This window comes from Tauraco erythrolophus, chromosome 8, assembly GCF_009769465.1.
Source record: "Tauraco erythrolophus isolate bTauEry1 chromosome 8, bTauEry1.pri, whole genome shotgun sequence".
NCBI classification, from domain to species: Eukaryota; Metazoa; Chordata; class Aves; order Musophagiformes; family Musophagidae; genus Tauraco; species Tauraco erythrolophus.
The window spans coordinates 37,716,548-37,737,522 of record NC_141472.1 but is presented as its reverse complement, the minus strand read 5'-3'; the positions used below and the strand labels follow the sequence as shown (position 1 = coordinate 37,737,522).

At 42.2% G+C, this 20,975-nt stretch overlaps 1 protein-coding gene across 1 annotated transcript; it reads left to right on the top strand.

The window, feature by feature from the left end:
• Positions 1-803: 803 nt before the first annotated feature.
• Positions 804-15,048, top strand: MCM6 (minichromosome maintenance complex component 6). The gene is made up of 17 exons (XM_086615733.1): positions 804-913; positions 1,661-1,807; positions 2,383-2,493; positions 2,990-3,239; positions 4,392-4,557; positions 4,643-4,788; positions 5,676-5,826; positions 6,480-6,621; positions 7,329-7,470; positions 7,609-7,716; positions 8,302-8,457; positions 9,523-9,651; positions 10,778-10,939; positions 12,215-12,350; positions 12,586-12,753; positions 14,081-14,220; positions 14,837-15,048. Exons 1-17 carry the CDS (start codon positions 804-806, stop codon positions 14,948-14,950), a joined length of 2,478 nt encoding a protein of 825 aa, XP_086471859.1. The 3' UTR covers positions 14,951-15,048.
• Positions 15,049-20,975: the final 5,927 nt, after the last annotated feature.

The window sequence follows — 20,975 nt, the reverse complement described above, 5'->3', positions numbered from 1 at the left end:
CTCGCTTGGTTTAATTTACACTCTTTTCAGCCCAGTCCTTCAGAAGCCAGAGGTGCAGCCTGCCTAGTGGGTCTTGTCAGCGAGAAGCTGCCCGAGGTGCCTCCTGCACACAGTGTAGGGGTTTCCAGGGCTCCGTGCTTCCTTAGGAGCACCCTGGCTGTCCCGGTGGAGTTTTAACTCCAGTTTCTGTAGCTGGTCTGATTCTCTGGGAAACCAGTGACCTGCAGAAGCTCACTGGGGCTGGAGGCTGCTGAAGCGACCCACCGTGGGCACCTACACGCTCGTGAGACGCGTTCCTCCACCGCGGGTTTAAGTCCTCCACAGCGCTTACAAGTTCACCGACAAAACCAACCAGCCGAGCCCCTCAGCACCTGGAGAAAGCCCAGCACGAGGCTGAGGAGCGCTGTGCTGACGCACCCGATGCTCCCCGGCTGCCTGTAAGGTAAGTGGCCCCCCCCACAGAGCCCTGCCGCCGCCGGAATCAACATTCTCTACACCTTCTTCTCGCCGGGGCAGGATGCAGGATCCAGGATCCCGCCCTCTGCCCCGCCCCGGACACGGTCAGCGGCAGCCCCGGCGCGCCCCGCGCCTTTGGCGCGAAACCGCCGGTGAGCGGAGGAGGAGGAGGGGCGGCGGGGCGGGGTTCCGCGAGCCGGCGGCCGCCGATTGGCCGGCGCGGCGCAGCGGCGGGGCGGGGCTCTGCGGGCCGGCGGCCGCCGATTGGCCGGAGCGGCGGCGCGCGCGAGGTGCGCTGTGGCGCGAACCGCTGTGGGGCCGGGCCGGGGGCAGCGGCAGCGGCCGGGATGGATCTGGCGGTGGCGACGGGGAACGCGGGCGCGGCGCAGCAGCACCAGCACCTCCGCGATGAGGTGGCCGAGAAGTGCCAGAAGTTGTTCCAGGACTTCTTAGAGGAGTGAGTGAGAGGGGCCGGGCCTGGCGGCGGGCGGGCAGGGCTGTCAGGAGGCGGCGGGCCGCGAGCGCCTCATAGAGCGGGCCGCCATTTGGCGAGAGTGAGATCCTGTCAGGGCCTGTCGCCCCGATCCCTCGCGTTTCGGTCAGAAAAGCTCTCCTACCGTCTGGGCCCGCCGCTGAGGCTCTGCCCTGCCGTCAGGTGCCTGCCTCCCGAGGGGCGCAGGAGGGAGCGCGGTGCTCCCTTGGTTGGCAAAATCCTTCCCGAGCAGCTTTCCATGGGACTTTGTGAGGTGCGTGTGGCCCTTTTAAGAAAGTTTCGTGACAGCCAGGTCGAAAATCCCTTTTGCGGCTTGGTTGTTACACCGTAATACGTCTGGCTCCCTGCGTTTTGTACCCTGAGGGACCCACCAGCAGCAAACAAGGAAACTGTTAACGTCACCCAGAGCGACACGAAAACGAACCTGTTTCGCTGGTGCAGAATCATTGTTAAACCATAAATAAAGTTCTGCGTGGCAAACCAGCTGTACGGAACGCAGATCAGTGCGTCTGTGCTGAGGTGTTCTTAGAGCGGATGTAGCAAGGAGGGTGGAAGGAGAAATATTGTTGGAAAAGGCGTTTGCAAGGGATTGTGGGATCCCATCGTTCTCTTGCACAAATCCTTAAGATGTGTGATCCTTTTCTTCACCTTCTGTCCCGAATTCAGAAGTAGTCAATTGCAGCTTGACGTGTAGCTGTGAATCACTTTCAGGTTCCAGAACAGCGATGGGGAGGTGAAATACTTGCATGATGCTGAAGAACTGATTCGACCAGAGAGGAACACGATGATCGTAAGCTTTGCGGATTTGGAGCAGTTCAATCAGCAGCTCTCTACCACTATTCAGGAGGAATTTTACAGGTAAAGTGTAGAGATTACCTGAGAGAAGAGCAATTCTGCAGTCTCAGACTCATAACATCTTATGTGTTACATAAAAAATGAGAGGTTTATCTGCTTTCTGTACCCTGAAAACGCTTACATTTAAATTTTGTGGGTTTTTTACCGGATCAAAACTTATTTCTGAATGGAGTCCTCTCTGGAAACCATTAGTTAACTGGACAATTGCATTTATTCTGGTAAAGAAGTAGATGGTTAGTATGGGAATACAGAATGAACTCTAGAACTTCTTGCTCTGAAAATACTTTATTGAGCCAGTGGCTTAATCTGAATATAAGGATAAAATGTAAGTGTCATAAAAGGAGACTTAAAGCAGTCAGTTTTCAGACGATAAAGCAAATGGCATTATTATGCAGTAATCTTATATTTAGCATATTTAGATTAGCTTTTGTGTGTCCTCACATAATTATAATGTAATTATATTCTGGCAGTAAAAGCCAGAACCTGGAAATGTATGATACAAGCATTTGCTGTAGTCTAAAACAAAGAAGGTGTTTTGATAGCTTCTATAAAATTTGAACTCGTTTTCTGTATTTTAGAGTTTACCCTTACCTCTGCCGAGCAGTAAAGACTTTTGCCAGAGACCATGGAAATGTTCCTTCAAACAAGGACTTTTATGTTGCATTCCAAGATCTTCCTACCAGACACAAGTAAGATGATTATTAATTCCAGAAACTTGTGCATTTTTACTACTGGAAACAAGTGTCACAGCATACTGAAGTTGTTTTGGTTATATAGCATGAAATGTACAGTTGACCAGTAGAATTGTGAAGAGTTTCCTGATGTTGTGCAGGGTATTTTTTGGAACAGCTTTTCATTTATGAATCATACTCACATACTTACGTTCATCACGTTCCACAAACAAATGTAACTTCTCTAATTTGAAAAAATTATTTAGAGTATCTTGCTTTTGAAGTACCAGTGAAGTAACTTTTGCATTGGTTTGACCTTTAGTGTTAATCTAAAAGCTTACATAAAATTATAAAATCAGACTATAGTAACTTGTTTCTTTTGTCTGTTACAACTGTTCTTTAGTCACAGACCGAATGCAACTATGTTGCATCTTAGTGCTGGGGTTGTACCCTGGGCCTGAAAATGCCAACTCAACTGTAGAATTCAATCCTTATGAATTTCTGTTTTAAACAGAATTCGAGAACTGACATCAGCAAAAATTGGCTCACTGATGCGTATCAGCGGACAGGTGGTACGTACCCACCCAGTCCACCCGGAGCTTGTAAGTGGAACCTTCCTGTGCCTTGACTGCCAGACAGTGATTAAAGATGTGGAACAGCAATTTAAATACACGCAGCCAAACATCTGCAGAAACCCAGTCTGTGCCAACAGAAGGAGATTCCTACTCGACACAAACAAATCAAGATTCGTTGATTTCCAAAAGGTACAGTGATCAGGTTGGGGGATGGCAACAAGCAATAATGTCCCTGTGGTAGTTGAAAGGTGTTGTTTGTACTGCTACACATTGAAGACAATTTCAAGTAAAGGCCTCAAGAAAAGGCACTGGAATTTCTGAAAATAGTTTCTTCCTGTCTATGGAAGGCTTATGTTTAAGCATGGGAAATTATGGATAATATCAAAGCAGTTTTGTTGCATGACATTTATTGTCTAAGTAAGCCACTAAAAACTCACATATTTGAGCCATTCCTAGTGTCATATTGAAGGTTCATCGTGTGTAGTTGTTTTATACGAGTATGAAAAGAGATGTCTCTTAGTATCTGCAGTGTTTTGCTCTTCCAGACTGATCTACTCTGCCAAATCCTCAGAACTTCGCATTCTGCTGTAATGTTTTGCATCGGTCACATTAACTGTGCTCTTCAAGTTGCTTTTCTTAGCTCTCAGAATTGTCATTGTGGCCTGTGTGTACCCTCTTAAGGTTCTCCAAGACTCCCTAGACACTGATTAGTGAAGGGATTTTTGATTGTTTGACTCATTGGAAGAGCAATTTCACGACTGACATGGATGGCAGCAATCAAATGCTATGTGCTACGTTTGTTAGCAGCTTCGCTTTTGAAGCGGTTTTGATTTTGGACCTGCTAAGTTCTTAACATTTGAAGCAGGTCCAGAGGAGGGCCACGAAGATGATCCGAGGGCTGGAGCACCTCTGCTATGAAGAAAGGCTGAGAGAGTTGGGGCCGTTCAGCCTGGAGAAGAGAAGGCTCCGGGGTGACCTTATCACAGCCTTCCCGTACTTAAAGGGGGCCTACAGGAAAGCTGGAGAAGGACTTTTTACAAGGGCGTGTAGTGATAGGACAAGGGGCAATGGATTTAAACTGAAAGAGGGGAGATTTAGATTAGATATAAGGAAGAAATTTTTCACTCAGAGGGTAGTGAGGCACTGGAACAGGTCGCCCAGAGAAGTTGTGGCTGCCCCATCCCTGGAATTGTTCAAAGCCAGGTTGGGTGAGGCTTTGGGCAACCTGGTGTAGTGGAGGGTTTCCCTGCCCATGGCAGGGGGTTGGAACTAGATGATCTTTGAGGTCCCTTCCAACCCAAACCATTCTATGGTTCTGTGATGCTATGATTCCTCCCCCAGGTTCGCATCCAGGAGACGCAGGCCGAGCTGCCACGTGGTAGCATTCCTCGCAGTGTGGAAGTAATCCTGCGTGCAGAAGCAGTGGAGTCTGCTCAGGCAGGCGACAAATGCGACTTCACAGGGTCACTGATTGTCGTGCCTGATGTCTCCCAGCTCTCAACACCAGGTTTGTTGCTGCTGCTCGTGACCTCAACGACGGGTGCCTCATGCTTGTTCTGGGAACCGCTGTTCTGACATCTCTCTAATGGCAGGGGTGCGCGCGGAAACTGGCTCCCGGGTGAGCGGGACGGAGGGCTATGAAACCGAAGGCATTCGAGGACTCCGTGCCCTTGGAGTCAGAGAGCTGTCGTATAAGCTAGTCTTTCTGGCTTGTTATGTTGCACCAACAAATCCACGGGTGAGTCTGGAAAGAAAATACATTTAAATATTGGCGATTTCTGCTCTGTATGGTTTTACCTCAAATTAGAGAGTGGGTAAAGCTCTAAATACGTATGTGTACGACCTTCCTGTGCATTTGACTGTCTTTATATTCTGATTGGATTTATATAGCAATTTTTATTTCTTGTTTTTATTGTTCATAGCAGTTTTCACACATGTGATTATTTGCCAATGTTATCTATTTATTCTAAAGAACTAGCTGGTTCATTTATTTCCATTCAGTTTTCACCCATTTCTGCAGCATTCCCTTTTCCTCCAGGGAATCCTATTGCTTCATTTTGTCACCGGGAAAACGGTGATCCTCTTGTTCCCTCTGGTTTGTCATGTAACAGCTTGGCATGTTACTACGACATAACAAGGAATACTGACTGTGCCTGGGTTTTAGTGTTATATGATACTCTGATCTATAATTCTGCTTCACCATCACACAGGATAAAAATAGCAACTGTTATTTTCTGGGTGTAGAAGTTTCCTGCCTCATTCCAGAGTATTGAAAGGCATTGTAAATTCCAGTTAACAAAGAATCCTTCCAAAGGCAAATTTTAGCCAAAGTGTGCTGTACTGGTTTACTCTCTTCTTAATCTCTGGACAAGAGTCTCTCCTGAGTTTTTCTCACTGACTGAAGTTACACTCTGTTGATTTTGCCCTCTAGGAAATTGTCTATTGATTTTTAAAGGTATAAGGTGATGAGCTTCATTAGCCTAAGGTCAGCTTTTCTGAATGTGTTCCTCCCGTTGAGCTTACAGAGCAAGTTTTTATAACCTCCTGTCTGCAGTACTCATATTCGGTAGTGACCATGTTATTACTTTTATTACTTTTTTTTTAAAATTTATTTCCTTTGTTTAGTTTGGTGGAAAAGAGCTCCGAGATGAAGAACAGACTGCAGAAAGCATAAAAAACCAAATGTCTGTGAAAGAGTGGGAAAAGGTTTTTGAAATGAGCCAAGATAAGAACCTTTACCATAATCTGTGCACCAGCCTCTTCCCCACTATCCATGGTAAGAGTCCAGTTGTTGCTTCAGAGAGGGAAGATTTCATTTCTGTAAATATTAATTCTTTTTGCTGTCTGTGTAGTGCCATTTTGGGAAACCTTGAGAGCCCTATGCCAACTACCTCAAACTCCCCTCCAGCACAGCTTATGCTAGAAAAGGAGGGGGCTATGCTTAATCATTAAGGTCTGCAAGATTAGTCAAAAGGGTTGGTTTTGCTATGGAGTGATACACTACTAATCCCTATAGCTGACCGTTGGATATAAGCTCTATTTCATATGGGCTTCCGTCAAAAGATTTAAGGGTTCCAAATATTTTTATGCTATTGTGCATGCACGTGAATATGTATGTTTGCAGTTGTTGTCTGGCTCTGAGCTAGTTTGAGGACTTAGGTTGGTTATGCCTGAAAAGTTAGGTCAGCTGAATTTGGTCTATATTCTGAACCACTGTAACATAAAGGAATTCAGCCACTTTCTGAGTCATTCTTCCCTGAAACCGTGTCAAGCACATAAATGCAGCATTACTGGATGTTTAGCAAATAGGTAGATTCTAAGCAGATGTGCCCAAATGCTCTAAAATTCTAATGGGCTGAAGGTTTTTTTTAAACAGGAAAAATACGGTGTTTTCTTTGGATTTTTAGTCAAGTGTCTTTTCTGGGACAGGTAATGATGAAGTGAAACGCGGAGTCTTGCTGATGCTTTTTGGAGGAGTTCCTAAGACCACTTCAGAAGGCACTTCATTGCGTGGGGACATCAATGTTTGTGTTGTTGGTGATCCAAGTACAGCCAAGAGTCAATTTCTAAAGTAAGCATATCATTAAAACTCAGTATTCAAATATTGTCCAATGTGACTAGAGCTATAATGTGTGCTGTGCCTTTTCTGTATTAAACAGAGGAAAAGGAAGTAAAATATTTAAGAATATTTTCCAGGAATTGTTTGGATGTGGTTGGAAAATAATTATTAAATAATTATGGTTTATGCTGCATCTTAGATAATGCTTTTTTACTGGAAAGGGTTTAATATGGTTTTGTTTTATCCGCATTGTTCTCCATGAAGCTGAGATCCTTGCAGCACACACTACAACTCAGAAATCTAGGGCACAAAAGCTGCCTTAGGCTGCCTGTGGTCAGTCTCACTGCTTCCTGCTACGAAGCCATTTGTTCCCTTGTGCTGCCATTTGCCGGACCCGTAAGGACTTGTGTTAGCTTGTGAAGTCAGCTGAAAACGTGTGGGAGGAGCTCTGGATTATTTTTCCTGCTGGTGTAACCACAGGTGAATAACACACCTGTGACAGATTGCAGTTGGATAAGGGTTAGTTTCTTAGTTTCCAAGGCTTGCTCAAACATCTTTAGAGGTGGGAGATCCTACCTGAATATTAATTGCTTCCTGAAGGAAGGAACGAGTCCTGGCCTGAGAGGTTGAAAACAGCACTGCAGTACAGTTATCTTGTTTCTGCAGGTTTTAATCGGACTTTTTTAAAGTTTGTTCCTCACTGTTATTTCTCTCTATAGGCATGTGGATGAGTTCAGTCCTCGTGCTGTATACACCAGTGGAAAAGCCTCCAGTGCTGCTGGTCTAACAGCAGCTGTTGTAAAAGATGAAGAGTCTCATGAATTTGTCATTGAAGCTGGAGCACTGATGCTGGCTGATAATGTGAGTCCAGGAACTAGAGAGGTTCCTGCATCCCTGGGATGGTTTTGATTAATGAACCCCAAATTGTCTTAATGATGCTTTTTTTCCAAAAGTGATTGAATTTGGGAGACTTAACATTTTTTTTGTTCTTCTCTGCAGGGGGTTTGTTGCATTGATGAATTTGACAAAATGGATGTGCGGGATCAAGTAGCCATTCATGAAGCAATGGAGCAGCAGACTATATCCATTACTAAAGCAGGAGTGAAGGTAGCTTGTGCTATTCCTCCGATTATGTAGTCTATATGATTGCCTGACTGTTTGTTACATGGACTGATCTAATCTGTCAGATTTTCGTGTCAGCTCTGTGGCTGCCTCACTGTGGCAGGACAGAGATCACTTGCTTGCAAAGGTTTTGTGCCAAGTACCCAAAAAAGATCAGAAATGCTACTGAAAGGAAAAAAGGTATAGTAGCAGACAGGCAAGAGAAAATAGGAAAATCCTAACCTTCAAGTAACCCCGAAAATGGATATAGATTTGTGTGTGTTTGTAGAAGTAAAGTGTATATTTGCACTGTTAAAAACAGGGTGTTGTGAAAAGCAGTTTTAAGGGCTTGTTTCAGTATTGTCGGCAAGAGTTTGACAATGTTTGACTATTGATTCATCAAACTGTGTCTTGGGGCAGAGACCTGGTTAGAAAAGGCTGGTTTGGGCTCTTGTGAGGAGTGATTGTTGTCATACCTCCATTGAAACTCCATCTAAAAGATGTCATGCTGACCCATTCCAATTGCAATGAGTTGGTTTAGCAAATGGTCACAGATATCATTCTTCTATTTTTTTCATTTTTCATTGTCAGGCTACCCTGAATGCCAGGACCTCCATTTTGGCTGCAGCAAACCCAGTTGGTGGGCGCTATGACAGATCCAAGTCACTGAAACAGAATATAAACCTGTCAGCTCCCATCATGTCTCGATTTGATCTCTTCTTTATCCTTGTGGATGAATGTAATGAGGTAATTTTAAAGAACTGTAGAATAATTTATGTCAGAAAAGACCTCTGGAGGCTTCTAGTCTAACTTCACACTCAAAGCAGATCTTTGAGAACAGGTTGCCAAGACCTTGACCTGGTGAGTTTTGAGTATCTCCAAGGATGGAGATTCTGCAGCCTCTCTAGGCCCCCATTGCAATGTTTGACAACTCTCATGTGTTTGAAAAATAATATCAGCTTTTATATCTAATCAGAATTTCTCATAGTTCAGTTTGTGTCGTTCACCTCTGGTCGAGCTTCTAAGTACAATCTGGCTCCGTCACATCTATACTTGCCAATGAGGCAGTTGCTTTATTTTCAAGCTGAACAGACCCAGCTCTTTCAGCCTCTCCTCATACATCATGTGCTTCTGACCATCTTGGTGGCCTTCTGCAATTTCAGGTGAAGCTGATCTCATGAGAGTGTGTTGCTTCTGCTTTTCTCCTCTGCCTGTGAAGTTAAAAGCTGACAGTACAAATTTGAACATGCTCTGCTGAATACGAGGACACTGCCTTTTCATCTTGTAGGGATCTGACCTGTAAACTTAACACCATTAGTCATTTTTACAAATCGCTGGTCGCTAAGGCTGCTGCCACCTGTCTCTGTGGTGTTTGCCTTGGGAACGCGCGAGATGCAGAGATTGATGTCGGTTCGGCGCTATTCTCTCCGCTGGTTTGCGCAGAGTGGCTGGCTAATTGAGAAGCGACTGATGAAAGAGACAGAGTAGGCTGAAAAGGAAGAAAGCAGTTCCCACGCTGCAAAGTGGTGCTTTCTGCCTGTTCTGTGGCTGACTTGTAACCCAGGAGAGTTCCAAGAGGTTATAAATCCTAAAACTGCCTTCTGTCCCTTCTCTGCTATGTTTCCTTGTATTAAAAATCTCCAGGGCATTCTCCTGGGTCTTCTGGCAGAGAGTCTGGCTTCTGGAAAGACTAGCTGTGCCGTGAGGAGTCCAAGTGAGGGAGGGGAATGGGAAGAAAGAAAGAATATCATTGTTGTTTTGATATTTGGCTGATGCTGTGAAAGTGATTCTGACAGAGCAATAATATCCCAGGTTACAGACTATGCCATTGCCAGACGCATCGTGGATCTGCATTCCAGAGTAGAAGAATCTGTTGATCGTGTCTATTCTTTAGACGATATCAGAAGATATCTACTTTTTGCAAGACAGTTTAAACCAAAGGTAATTCTGCTTTACTGTATAAGTTTTTCTGTATGAGGAGGTCCAAAGGAACGGTCACTCTGTAGCACGCTTTTTTTTTTTTTTTACAAATACAAAGACACTTACTTAGTGCAGTGTTCTCTCAAGAAAGGAGCCGTGAAGTCCGTTATCATCTAGAAACATAACATATTTTGAAGCCATGTACTCTTTTATTTGAACTCTGGAAACCCAGCCAGCCCAGCTGAAACTGTTATAAATAAATGTTATAATCATGTTATAAATAAATGTTATGATCAGTAGTCTTAACTGCTTTGGTGGCAGTTCTTAACCTCTGTCTAGAATAATTGAGAGGTCATTTCATAGCTTTCTCATACCTCAAGGACATGGATTATTCTACACGGCTGCTGCAGATATTTGTGTATTTTGTTGACTTACTGCTTAATCGAGCAGTTTGTTTGCCTTTGTTTTAAAAAGGTATTGTTCCTCAATATTTCTTTGCTTTCTTTGTGGTAAAGTACAGAACATGAGAAACTGCTTGAAGTACAAATTTTTGTGGTCTATCCAAATAGCAGCTTGGCTGGGCTGTGTGTTCGATTTTTCAAAAGTTCTTCTAATGGACTTCTCAGGTGGAAGGAGAGGACACCCTCCCTTACAGAGTTTTGAAAATTTCATGTGGTGGGGAGTTTGTTTTCCAGCTGGATCTGCGTATGTGCAGATAGACTTAGGTTAAAAAGCATGTGCATGAAGCTGTAGTCAGTGTTGGTATGTGGAGTGTATGCTTGTGTGTGTGTTTGCATGCAGAATGAAAAGGAAATAAACACAGAACAATCTAGTAGAGACAGACATGAGTTATGCCTGGAAGCAAGTCAGTGGAACAGAAAAATAGAAATGATCAAAAATCTGCCGTAAAATAATTGTGTCTCCGTTTGCTTATTGTAATATCATTGTTACTGTAATTATTACAATATAATTATAACATAATATGATTGTCTTTACATTTATGTATCGTATGTGTGACAGCGTAGAATATTCCAGAGAAAAGCAGTAGCTAGTAGAGGAATGTCTTGGAACTGCCGATCTCGTGCAAGAAGCATAAACTTTAGTACTTTTGACATGGCTAACTGTCGTACTGTCTTATGTCACAAAGATATCTAAGGAGTCTGAGGATTTTATAGTGGAGCAGTATAAACGGCTACGGCAGCGAGATGGCTCTGGAGTGACAAAGTCATCCTGGAGAATCACAGTGCGACAGCTGGAAAGCATGATTCGGCTGTCTGAAGCTATGGCCCGTATGCACTGCTGTGATGAGGTATCAGGTTTTTGATGACAGTTTGTATAAATGTGTATATAAATATTGTAGGAGTTCTGGCTTTGCTATTCTACTATGGTATTGTACATATTCAAATCCTGTGAGTGAGGAGGGAAGCTTGGGTCACGTTTTCACTTGTGACGTGGTCGTACTTGGTCTGAATTTGTATGCCAGAAATACTGTTTTTAAGGTATTTATTGTAAAACTGAGATCAGCTGGTCCAAACTGAGAACATGCATGTGTTTGCATTACAGTTGTATCAGCAGTCTCAGCCTGTCACCTGTCAAATCATAGCAAACAGGAAGAACAATCATCTGTTAGTATCAGCCAGGGCTGTTGGCAGTGTCTTTCCTAATCTTGCGTAGTCTGTAATCTCACAGCTCTCTTCCATCTGCAATCCAAAAAGCCAAAGTCCATAAAGTCCATCAAAGTATCTGAACTTCCCTAGGAGTACCTGTATTTGTGATCTGAGCTCCTCCTCACGTCAACCAATGCTGAAATGTATATCGTGTGGTGGCTGTTAACTGTAGTATGACTATTTTCCATCTAGTCCTTGCTTTAAAGCTCAGCAGGCTTTTTGAAATGTTGATTAGAGGTTATGTGACATATGCAGAGATAGAAACTTGCTCACTAGTTGTGTAAGAAGGACACCTATTGGGTTCTTTTTAATTAAATTCTGCTTATAAACAAACAGATAGCTTTTATCTATGGCTCAGCTAGAGATGTTTTTTCCAGTTTTTGCTTTTCAATTTCAGAGGAGAGTCTGATTAATTTTTTTTTCATATTGTTTCTGTTTAGACCCATTTCTTTAATGTTTCTTACTCCACTGATCTTTCTTCAAAACATCCCTGGCTTAAGTAAAAATTTTATTGACTCCACGTGATCACTAAAGCCTGAAAGATTGATCAGACTGCTTATTCCCTCCAGAATCTTGTGTGAACTCAGAGAACTTGTAGTGGGATATAGTTTGACTTGCACTTGACTTAAGTCTTTACTGCTTAGGATTACTCAGGTGAGATGGGTAGAAAGACCCGTTGTCAGAGTCAGGGGTGAGTTTCTGGAGCTATTGGGGAAAAAAACCTTTTAACACTGGAAGAGCCACCATGTCTATTTAATCATAGAATCATAGAATGGTTAGGGTTGGAAGGGACCTCAATGATCATCTAGTTCCAACCCCCCTGCCATGGGCAGGGAAATCCTCCACTACACCAGGTTGCCCAAAGCCTCATCCAACCTGGCCTTGATTTAACACATCTTTTTTCAAATCTTGCCCAGGTTCACCCAAAACATGTGAAGGAAGCTTTCAGGCTTTTAAATAAGTCCATCATTAGAGTTGAGACTCCTGACATCAATTTAGACCAAGATGATGAACAGCAAATGGAGGATCAAGAGGACCAAGATGGAGTCAATGGTAAATTACTTGTAGAGAGTTTTTTCAAGCGAGAAATTACTTAAGCCTTTAGAGCTCACCTTGTTTGGGTATATCCTTCTCTTCAGTTGCTCATCTGATAAGGTCTAGGAATCTTGACTCCTGTTCTTAACTCTCTTGCTCCTTGTGGGTCCACTCACCTGGTTGGTCACCTTTTCAGTGGTTTAGATGGTTAAATAGATGTTGCAGATTTAAACCTGGGCCTGTGTCCAAACAGGTGAGGCAGAGGCTGCAGCTGGGGTTAACGGGCTTGTGAATGGGATCAATGGCCCTTCTGAGGACATGAACAAGGATCCTGCACCCAAAGCTTCTCTTAGACTGGGCTTCTCTGAGTATCGACGAATTTCTAATCTCCTGGTGCTGCATCTCAGGAAAGCAGAGGAAGGTAAGAATTTGTGTATTAAGAAAATGGCAGACCCTGAGTTGTGTCGCTGTGTGTGCCTTGGCTCTGGACTGAAACGAATTCACTTTGCAAGGGAATTTTTCAGCTGTGAAGAAAGATGTAATCTTTCAGCCACTTTAGAGAAAAAGGGCTTGAGCACGTCTGGTATTAAAAAGTTAGGATAGAAGGTTGTGATCCCAGGTCCTTGAACAGTGGCTGCCACTTCTTCCTGTACATTTCTTAGTGTAATTTGGTAAACGTAACTGTGTGAGTAAAATCTTTGCTGCTTAGCACCCTGTAGTACTTTAGACTGAGTAACCTCCTCAGGGGGTCACAAACTTGCTGTTCTGAGTTAACTAATCCCCCTGTGCTGAGGTTCAGCACAGGTAGCTGCATCAGTTTGGGGAGCAACTGTTAACTACATCTCATGCTGTTGCACTTTGGTGTTTCAGCAGGAGTTAAAATTGCGGCTTACTAGTTCAGATGTGACCCTGTACACATGTGGCTGTACTACATCTGATGATATGAATATGCCTTCTTGGACTTTTTAGCTCTGATATCTTAGTCGTTTGTCAAAATCCGCTAAGTCAAGGAGCATGTCAACAGAACAAATCCAGAAAAGGATTTGTAGCATAAACTGGTTTTACCTAGCTAGAATAGTCAGGAGCAATGAAAACATTGGAGGAAGAGCTTTAACCTGTGCCAGCAACCACAGCCTGAAGTTTGTACTTAAGCAGTATGTGCCAAGTGGCTGCATCCTTTCTTGGGAGGATGAAATGTTTCTGTTGCAATGAGGCTACTGCTGTCATGAAATGAAGCAGTTAATTGACAGCATAAACCAATTGGTAGCAAAGAAGTTTTTGGATGTCGTGGAGACTACTATATCTGTTCAAAATGCTGAGTACTTGTAGAAGGATGATTTCTTTGGCGTTGTGTGACAGTGATTTTCTTCTGGCCTTGTTTAGAGGAAAGTTCTAGAAGTACTTACAAATGTCTCTTGAAGCTGAAGGCTGATGTTCTTGTTAGGCTGCTCATTTAATTTGTGAATCACATGGATGCACAGAACCAAAAGCTGCAATTCTCCACCTAAATGTCTCCAATTAAAGCATGAAACAACAGCCTTCTGTACAAGACGTGCTGATTTAAGAAACAGAAGTCTGTCTGATGGGCTATTGCACGTTTCTTTCTTCAGCACCGTAAACGTTAACGTAGAAATCTTTTTATCTTATGTTTTGAATGGTGTCTTACTGCTGGTGTGTTTATGCAAATTATGTGGAATGGTACTGTATATTAGAGTGGGGTGTGTTGATGCTTGTTATTTTATTTGCAGAAGAGGATGATTCGTCGTTAAAGAAGAGTGAACTTATTAATTGGTATCTAAAGGAAATTGAATCTGAAATTGAATCTGAAGAAGAACTAATAAATAAAAAGAAGATCATAGAGAGAGTCATTCACCGACTTACACATTATGTATGTATAGAGATATGTGGATAGTGAAAAAAGATTTTTAACTTACATAGTGCAGTGTGTGAAGGAATACATTCCTAATTTGGAAAATGTGTTTTGTGATTCTGTGTTACTGACTGATGCTGTATAAATGCCTTCTTTGTTTAACATTTGTTAAAAATTATTAGAGAGAAAGCACTGAAAAAAATCAGAGGTGGGTATGACTCAAAGTTCAAAGCATCATATTATGTCCCCGTACAAGTGTAAGTGGTATTTTCTGTATTTCTATGGTATTTGTTATACATAAGGATACAGAAAAACAAACAACACTTTATTCGATGGATAGCTTTAAGTCATAGGGCAGTCTAGAGGAAAAAGTATGAAAATATAAAATACTTCTCATTTTTAAAAGTACAAAACCACTAGATTGAAGTATTCCCAGAAAGCATACTACATATGAGACATTTCCACTGAAGGTAATTGTTAAGATTAGGAACCCGTCAAAGAGGGAGTTTGCAATTAAGAGGGTGAAATAATTCATCAATAACAGGTGGTACCAGTACAAAAAAGAAGATGCCTTTCAAAAAGTGCAAGCAATCCTTTCTGTTCTTGTTGAAAAACTAATTTCTGTCTGTTGCAGGACCACATCCTGATAGAACTGTCCCAGTCAGGACTGAGAGGATCCAGAGAAGAGGAGACTTTTGATGAAGATCCGTACCTGGTTGTCAACCCAAACTATCTGCTGGAGGACTAAGGGCTGAGAACTGGATTGTAGACCTGACTAGTTACATGTTGGAAAATGCATTCTCTTCCGTGTTCTTGCACTGGTTGCTGTGTAGCTAACATCTTAAATTCCTGTGAATGCTTTACCGTGGAATTGCACCAGGGTGCGGTTAGTAATATAAGATTGCTCGTTTACACAGAGTATACCTGGAAAGTTTTAAAAGAAATTACACCCTTACATATTAGTTTTGTTATTAATTCTGAATTTCACTGCCATCGCCCAGATGCAGAGGAGAATCATTCAGTAGCTCTTCTCAGCTTCAAGCTATGTAGATGCTTCTGTCTATAATGAGAGGAATTTTGCATTGTTCTGTTGTATTTAGTAGACTTTTTATGCTATAGGTTTTTACTGTTTTTTCTTATTAACATAAATAAAAGGTCATTAAATGTCTGGAGATGTCTGGGGGTGGATTTGTTGTCACTCATATGTGGGATTGCTGTTTTCTATGCCTGTGCTTTGTGGCTGAAACAATAGTGATCTAAATGTTTAAAGTCTTAAGAAAGATTAAATTTCCTGGATGACAGATGCTATTTTTTAATAAGTGGTTTTTTTTTTAACTTCCAGTAATGAATAATGAGAAACTCTGATTGCTTCTCTTTCTTTTTAGATGGACTAAAGACGTATGTGCTCCTCTTGCATATGTAAAATAGAAAATTGAAAATAGCCAAGCACAAAGCCAGGCTCTAGGTCAGGAGGTCAGAAACCCTCATCTTGATGAATGTCTTGACTTGTAAGTGAATTGAAAACTGCCATCGTTTGTGAGGGATTTGTAAACTTGTTTGTAGACTTTTCTATACAAAAAATCTTACTTAAATTCTGTTGTTCTCAATTATTTGCTGTATGCTATGGGATTATTAAATAATCTATTGAGAACTAAAAATACCTGAATATTTGTCATGTCAACCTGATACCAGCACCTAAGAAATAGTATGAAAGATAACAATGCTATGTATTTTAAGCATAAATAATGTGAAATAACTGTTTCTGAGGCAGGCCCAGAAATAGAGCTGGTTTGTAAGACAGTCGTATTTTTCCTGTCAGTCTCCCCCAGCTTTGGGAAGACATGCCTTAGTCTAATGAAGCATAGCATTAAAGATAACAGTTATGTTTATGGAATGGAAGGAATCATAAATATTTGTCAGCAACAACATTACCCCATCACTGGGCACCAACTGTAGCTGGAGTAACTTCTCTCCACTCATTTTTTTCATAAACTGCATCTGGCAAATTCTACATTTCATTAAAAATTGCCACCCACCTACAACAACAGTTTCATTTTATTCTATATTGTTCATAATTTACTTTCAAAATAAGGACAGGAAGATACTTGTACTTCTTTCTGTTTTTCCTTCTCCTCCTTCCCCCAATCTTTGATAATAAATATTTTTCACATGGAGAAAGCAAGTAGTTTTTCTGCTTCTCCTTCCCAGTTCTATATGCTTCAGAGGGTAGGAGGGGTGTTCTCTTTCTGAGATGACACTGGACTACTGAAAAATAAGCCCCAGGTGGTGCTGTAAAGTTGCTACTCAAACTTGTTATTCAAACGTTGGGGGGAGGAAAAAAAACAGAGTACTTACTTAGTGGTTCAGAACAGCAAGCGCAAAGTTTCAGCAAGCTTTTCAATCTTCCTAAAAAAAAAGTAGTCACTTGGGAATCAAACAGGGTCAAAGTACACAAATTACAATCCTGTATAAGCTGTAAGATTGGCTAGTTGAGTAACAGAAAACGTTGAGAGACGTTTTCTACTGAAAATTAAAGATAATATTGCTTGACAGAGCAGTGAGTTGCCCAGGTACACTTTAGACAAAAAGCTGGTTAATAAAGGAAATAAACTGGGAGATGGAACTGACTTTTCAATATAGTTATGTAGGATTTTGTGTTTAGTTGATTTAAACACATTCTGTATTTAGGCAGGACAGGCAGCAGTTTCAGCTAAATGTTCTCAGCTCTTCAGTTTTGCTGTATTTGAACGTAGGAAAGTCAAGTTACCTCTCCGCTGCAGCAGTTCAGGCAGGTGATCTGTGTGTGTCCACCTTGCTGAGAGAGCACATGTTCTCAAGGCTGAAGGAAGAAGCATTTTGGAAAGCAATAAAATGATACTGTTCAAATTCCATGATGTTATTGGGCATGAGGACGCACACTGTTACTGCTGCCTGGATTCACCTAAAGACCACTTTTCCAAGCGGGTAAGATGCCACATCTTGGGTTTCCTTTATGCACCCAAGAATTATAGCACAAATGTGCCTCTTGCTGGCCTGCCCACCCTGAGCTGTGGTGGCAACCAGCCCCAGCAACGCAGATATCTCTGCTGTTGTTATGTTCTGCATCTAGAGCTGTGCTGGCATTCCTCTTCAGCCAAAAAAGGCCAAGAGGAGATGAAAAGCATTGTCTACTTACTTTATCTTCCTCTGAAATGGAGGCAGCATCAGCAAATGTCAGTTGATGTTCGAGCATAAAAGGGAACCTGAGCATCTCAGAAAATGTTTCCACATGACCTTTCTCCAACTAATTGTTTGACAGTGTTTTTTGTATTCGTCCATTTCTTTGTTCATCTATTGATTGAAAGTCCTGATTTGTTACCATTCTAGTGTCAGCTGGTTCTGGGAACATTTATCTGTGTAATAGACAACTTCAGTTAAATATTACTTCTACTGTAATATAAGTAGTGTGGAATAACTGTTTCTGAAGCAGGTCCAGAAATTGAGCTGATTTATAAGACAGTTGTCTTCTTTCTGTTATCTATCCCAGACTTGGGATATATAGGGAGTTTGCTCAGAATTTTATTGCCATTCCTGGACTTCTACCCAGCAGTTAGTAAATAAGTTGCACCTGCAGAACCAAGTCCTACCCAAGGAAGATCAGAGCCTTGCCGTGGCTGAAGCCCATGACTACCTGTGCCAACAAGATCTCGTGGCTCCTGAGCTGCCCCAGTACTTCTCCCACCTTTGGGAGATTGGGGCGATGCATTACAAAGTCTTCCTGCCATGGGCACACGTTTTTCTGAATGGGGATGCCAGGAAGCCAGTTGAAGCTCAAGTGCAGTGCCACCAGGAGCTGCTCGAGACCCCGGCTGCTGCAGACCTCAGGCTGGTGATAGTTCTGCGTCACCAGCGTGTTCCTGGTGCTGTGGTTGTGCAGGCCATAGGTAGGAAAACCAATGCTTTTGCTGACCTTTTTGTGGAATACGCAGAGTTCAGCTTCCATGTTTTTGGGGACCTGGTCCATGTGTGGCTCACCTTCAGTGACCTGCCAGAGGTCCTTAAAAGTCTGCCTTACGATGACCCCCAGTACGGAGCCCATGCCCTGGCTGCCGCTCATGAAAGATCTCACACTGTCTATGACAAGAAATACTCACCAGCAGGTAAGGAGAATGGGGGGAGGGATTTTTTTAATAAGACTTTTTCCCAAATATATTGTGATGGGATTAAATGGCAACTGCTACGTGCAATCTCTGTTTGAATACGCTATTGGTGCTCTCAGAATTACATAGAAATCCTTGAGTAACAGGTTCCTCCAAATCTCTTATTTTGAGAATTGCTTTATAATCTGGTAATTGCAATTTACTTGAAATGATTGCCAGGATAGCTGAGGATAATATATATATGTGTATGTGCATATTTATATTTAATCTTTTAAGCATCAGGGAAGTATTAAATAGCCTCCAGTTAATTGAGCAGCAGAAACTAGTACTGCAAAACCAAATATTACAATGCTTTCAAATGCTTTTTCTCTAAGGGCTGTTGTCCATGTGCTTTTAATTTGAAGACCAGCAGGCGCTCCCGATGAACTATAGTCTCATACTTTTCATATATCAAACCTTAAATGTGTAGTATAATAAAAGTGGGGCTGAGATGTAGGAAGAATCTTTGGTTCTGTCATGGTTTGATGTGGAGGGGGGGGTGGTTCTGGTGGCAGGAGAGGGGTTTTGGTCCCTGTGACCTCCCCGGTCTTGGAACCGGGTTAGGCTTAGTTCTGGCCACCAGATCAGACTGCCCAGTCATCTCATTTTTAAAGCCTTATTCCTTATTTCAATGTCATTGGAAACTGGGATTTGCAATTGCTGCCATTTCAGCTAAGAGAGGAAGATCATGCCATCAGTCAGGGGCTGTGCTGGTCTCTTATGTATGATGGGTGCAGGCTTTTTCATTAAGGCATAATGTATTCTCAAGGAATACAGCTTTGGAGTCCAGATCTAGCTGAAGCATCAGATCAAATTCCACTATCAGCCTTCTACTAAAAGGTGGAAATCTTTGCAAATATATTGACAAAATCCACTTAAAACTGATTGTGGTTTAAAATGACATTTCTCATTCAATCAAAGGGAAATTATTTTATTTAACTTTAAAAAGCTAATTTAAAAAGTTAAATAAAGCAGTATGAAACAACGTATTTACTTTTTAGTGTAAAATGAAAATTATCTCTATCAGTTACAAATTACCATTAGTCAAATCCAGTCTTATTCTATTTTTTCTGTATACAATGGCAAAGTTGTAATAATCAAGCTATTTTGTAAATAATAATGTATTTTTGTGTACCTCTTCCTGACCCACAGAAGAAAGACTAAAAACTTCCTGAAATGTACCTCAAACCATGAAGAAACAAGGCACAAGAATTCTCCTGTGAGATAACAACAGTGTGAGGAAAATTGCAATGTCCTTTTTCTGACTTTCCTCATTGCAGACACTGGGGTTTTAAAGTCGTTAAATCTTAACTCTACCTGTGTTACTTACACAGGGCAAGAGAATTTCACCTCTTCTCTGATGAGGATTTTCTAAGCAGCTGTCCTCTTGGGTCTGCCACCTTTGGGCTTTCTGTCCCAGGCAGACAATCAGTAGAGCTGGCTGAGTCATTGTTTTTTCAAATTTTTAATAAATTTATTTATTTTTAATTCCTGCATTTGTCAAGAATACTTTGCAGTACAGTTCACACTTTTTGGTGATAGCCCTTAGAAGTTGCCCATCTTCCCTCCCACATCGCCTGTCCCCTCAAGTTCCTGGCATCCCCACATCTCAGCAGCATCCAGCACAGAATGGATTTTTAAAAATAACCACTGTAGAACCACCACAAAGGCATGAAAATTAAAGATATTACTTATAATTATCCAGGGAGTAGAAGGGCACCTACTGGACAGCTGTGTTCAGATCCACCTTTATGGATATATCACCCGACTGGCTTGTATTGGTAATGATCTAATTAAGGTTTAGACCCTGCCTACAAAAGGTGGGCCATTTTCTCCTGGCTGTGGGAGATGCAATGACATCCTTGGAGCTGCAGCCTAGGCTGGTGAGCAACAACTGGTGACCCCGATGTGATAGTCTCACGAGAGACCCTGAAGACCACAACCCCGACGCCCTTAACAGAGCCAGAAGAGCCTGAGCCCGAGTAAGAGTCCTTCGATAAAAAAGATAAAGCCGCTACCCCGAAAGAGGGAAGTGTGCTGGAGTCGGAATGAATGAACTGGGTCTCTGCTCACTGTAGAGCCTTCCTGAAAACCAAAAAGAAAAACCTGTAAAACAAAAAGGGGGAATTATGGATATATCACCCAGCTGGCTTGAATTGGTAATTATCTAATTAAGGTTTAGACCCTGCCTACAAAAGGTGGGCCATTTCCTCCTGGCTGTGGGAGATGCAATGACATTCTTGGAGCTGCAGCCTAGGCTGGTGAGCAACACACCTTCCTGTGAGTAACAGTGCTAAGTTGTTTATGAGCAGTCATGGCAAGGCAAGGTTTATCGACAAAGACTCCTTGAACTCTGTCTTTGAACTTCCACCTTCTTCAACTCTCCATTGAAACCATAGTGGGTATTCCGTGAAATCAGCTACCTAGGACACAGTCTGATGTTCCACATCTTCAAAAATTTCCAGCTGATTTTAAAATAACTGAGTGAACTGAAATTTTTTGTCTTTAACATAGTACCAATAGACTGCCTCTTTTTTTCAAGGTGGAAAGCTGTCCATTGCTTTAGGAATGTGCCAGGTCTTGGACAGTGCTTCA

Excerpts from the sequence above, each read along its gene's own strand:
- MCM6 (XM_086615733.1), top strand. The coding sequence starts at position 804 with ATGGATCTGGCGGTGGCGACGGGGAACGCGGGCGCGGCGCAGCAGCAC. Across the intron at positions 2,494-2,989 it reads GATCTTCCTACCAGACACAA|AATTCGAGAACTGACATCAG; the intron begins GTAAGATGATTA and ends TGTTTTAAACAG. Across the intron at positions 5,827-6,479 it reads CCTCTTCCCCACTATCCATG|GTAATGATGAAGTGAAACGC; the intron begins GTAAGAGTCCAG and ends TTTCTGGGACAG.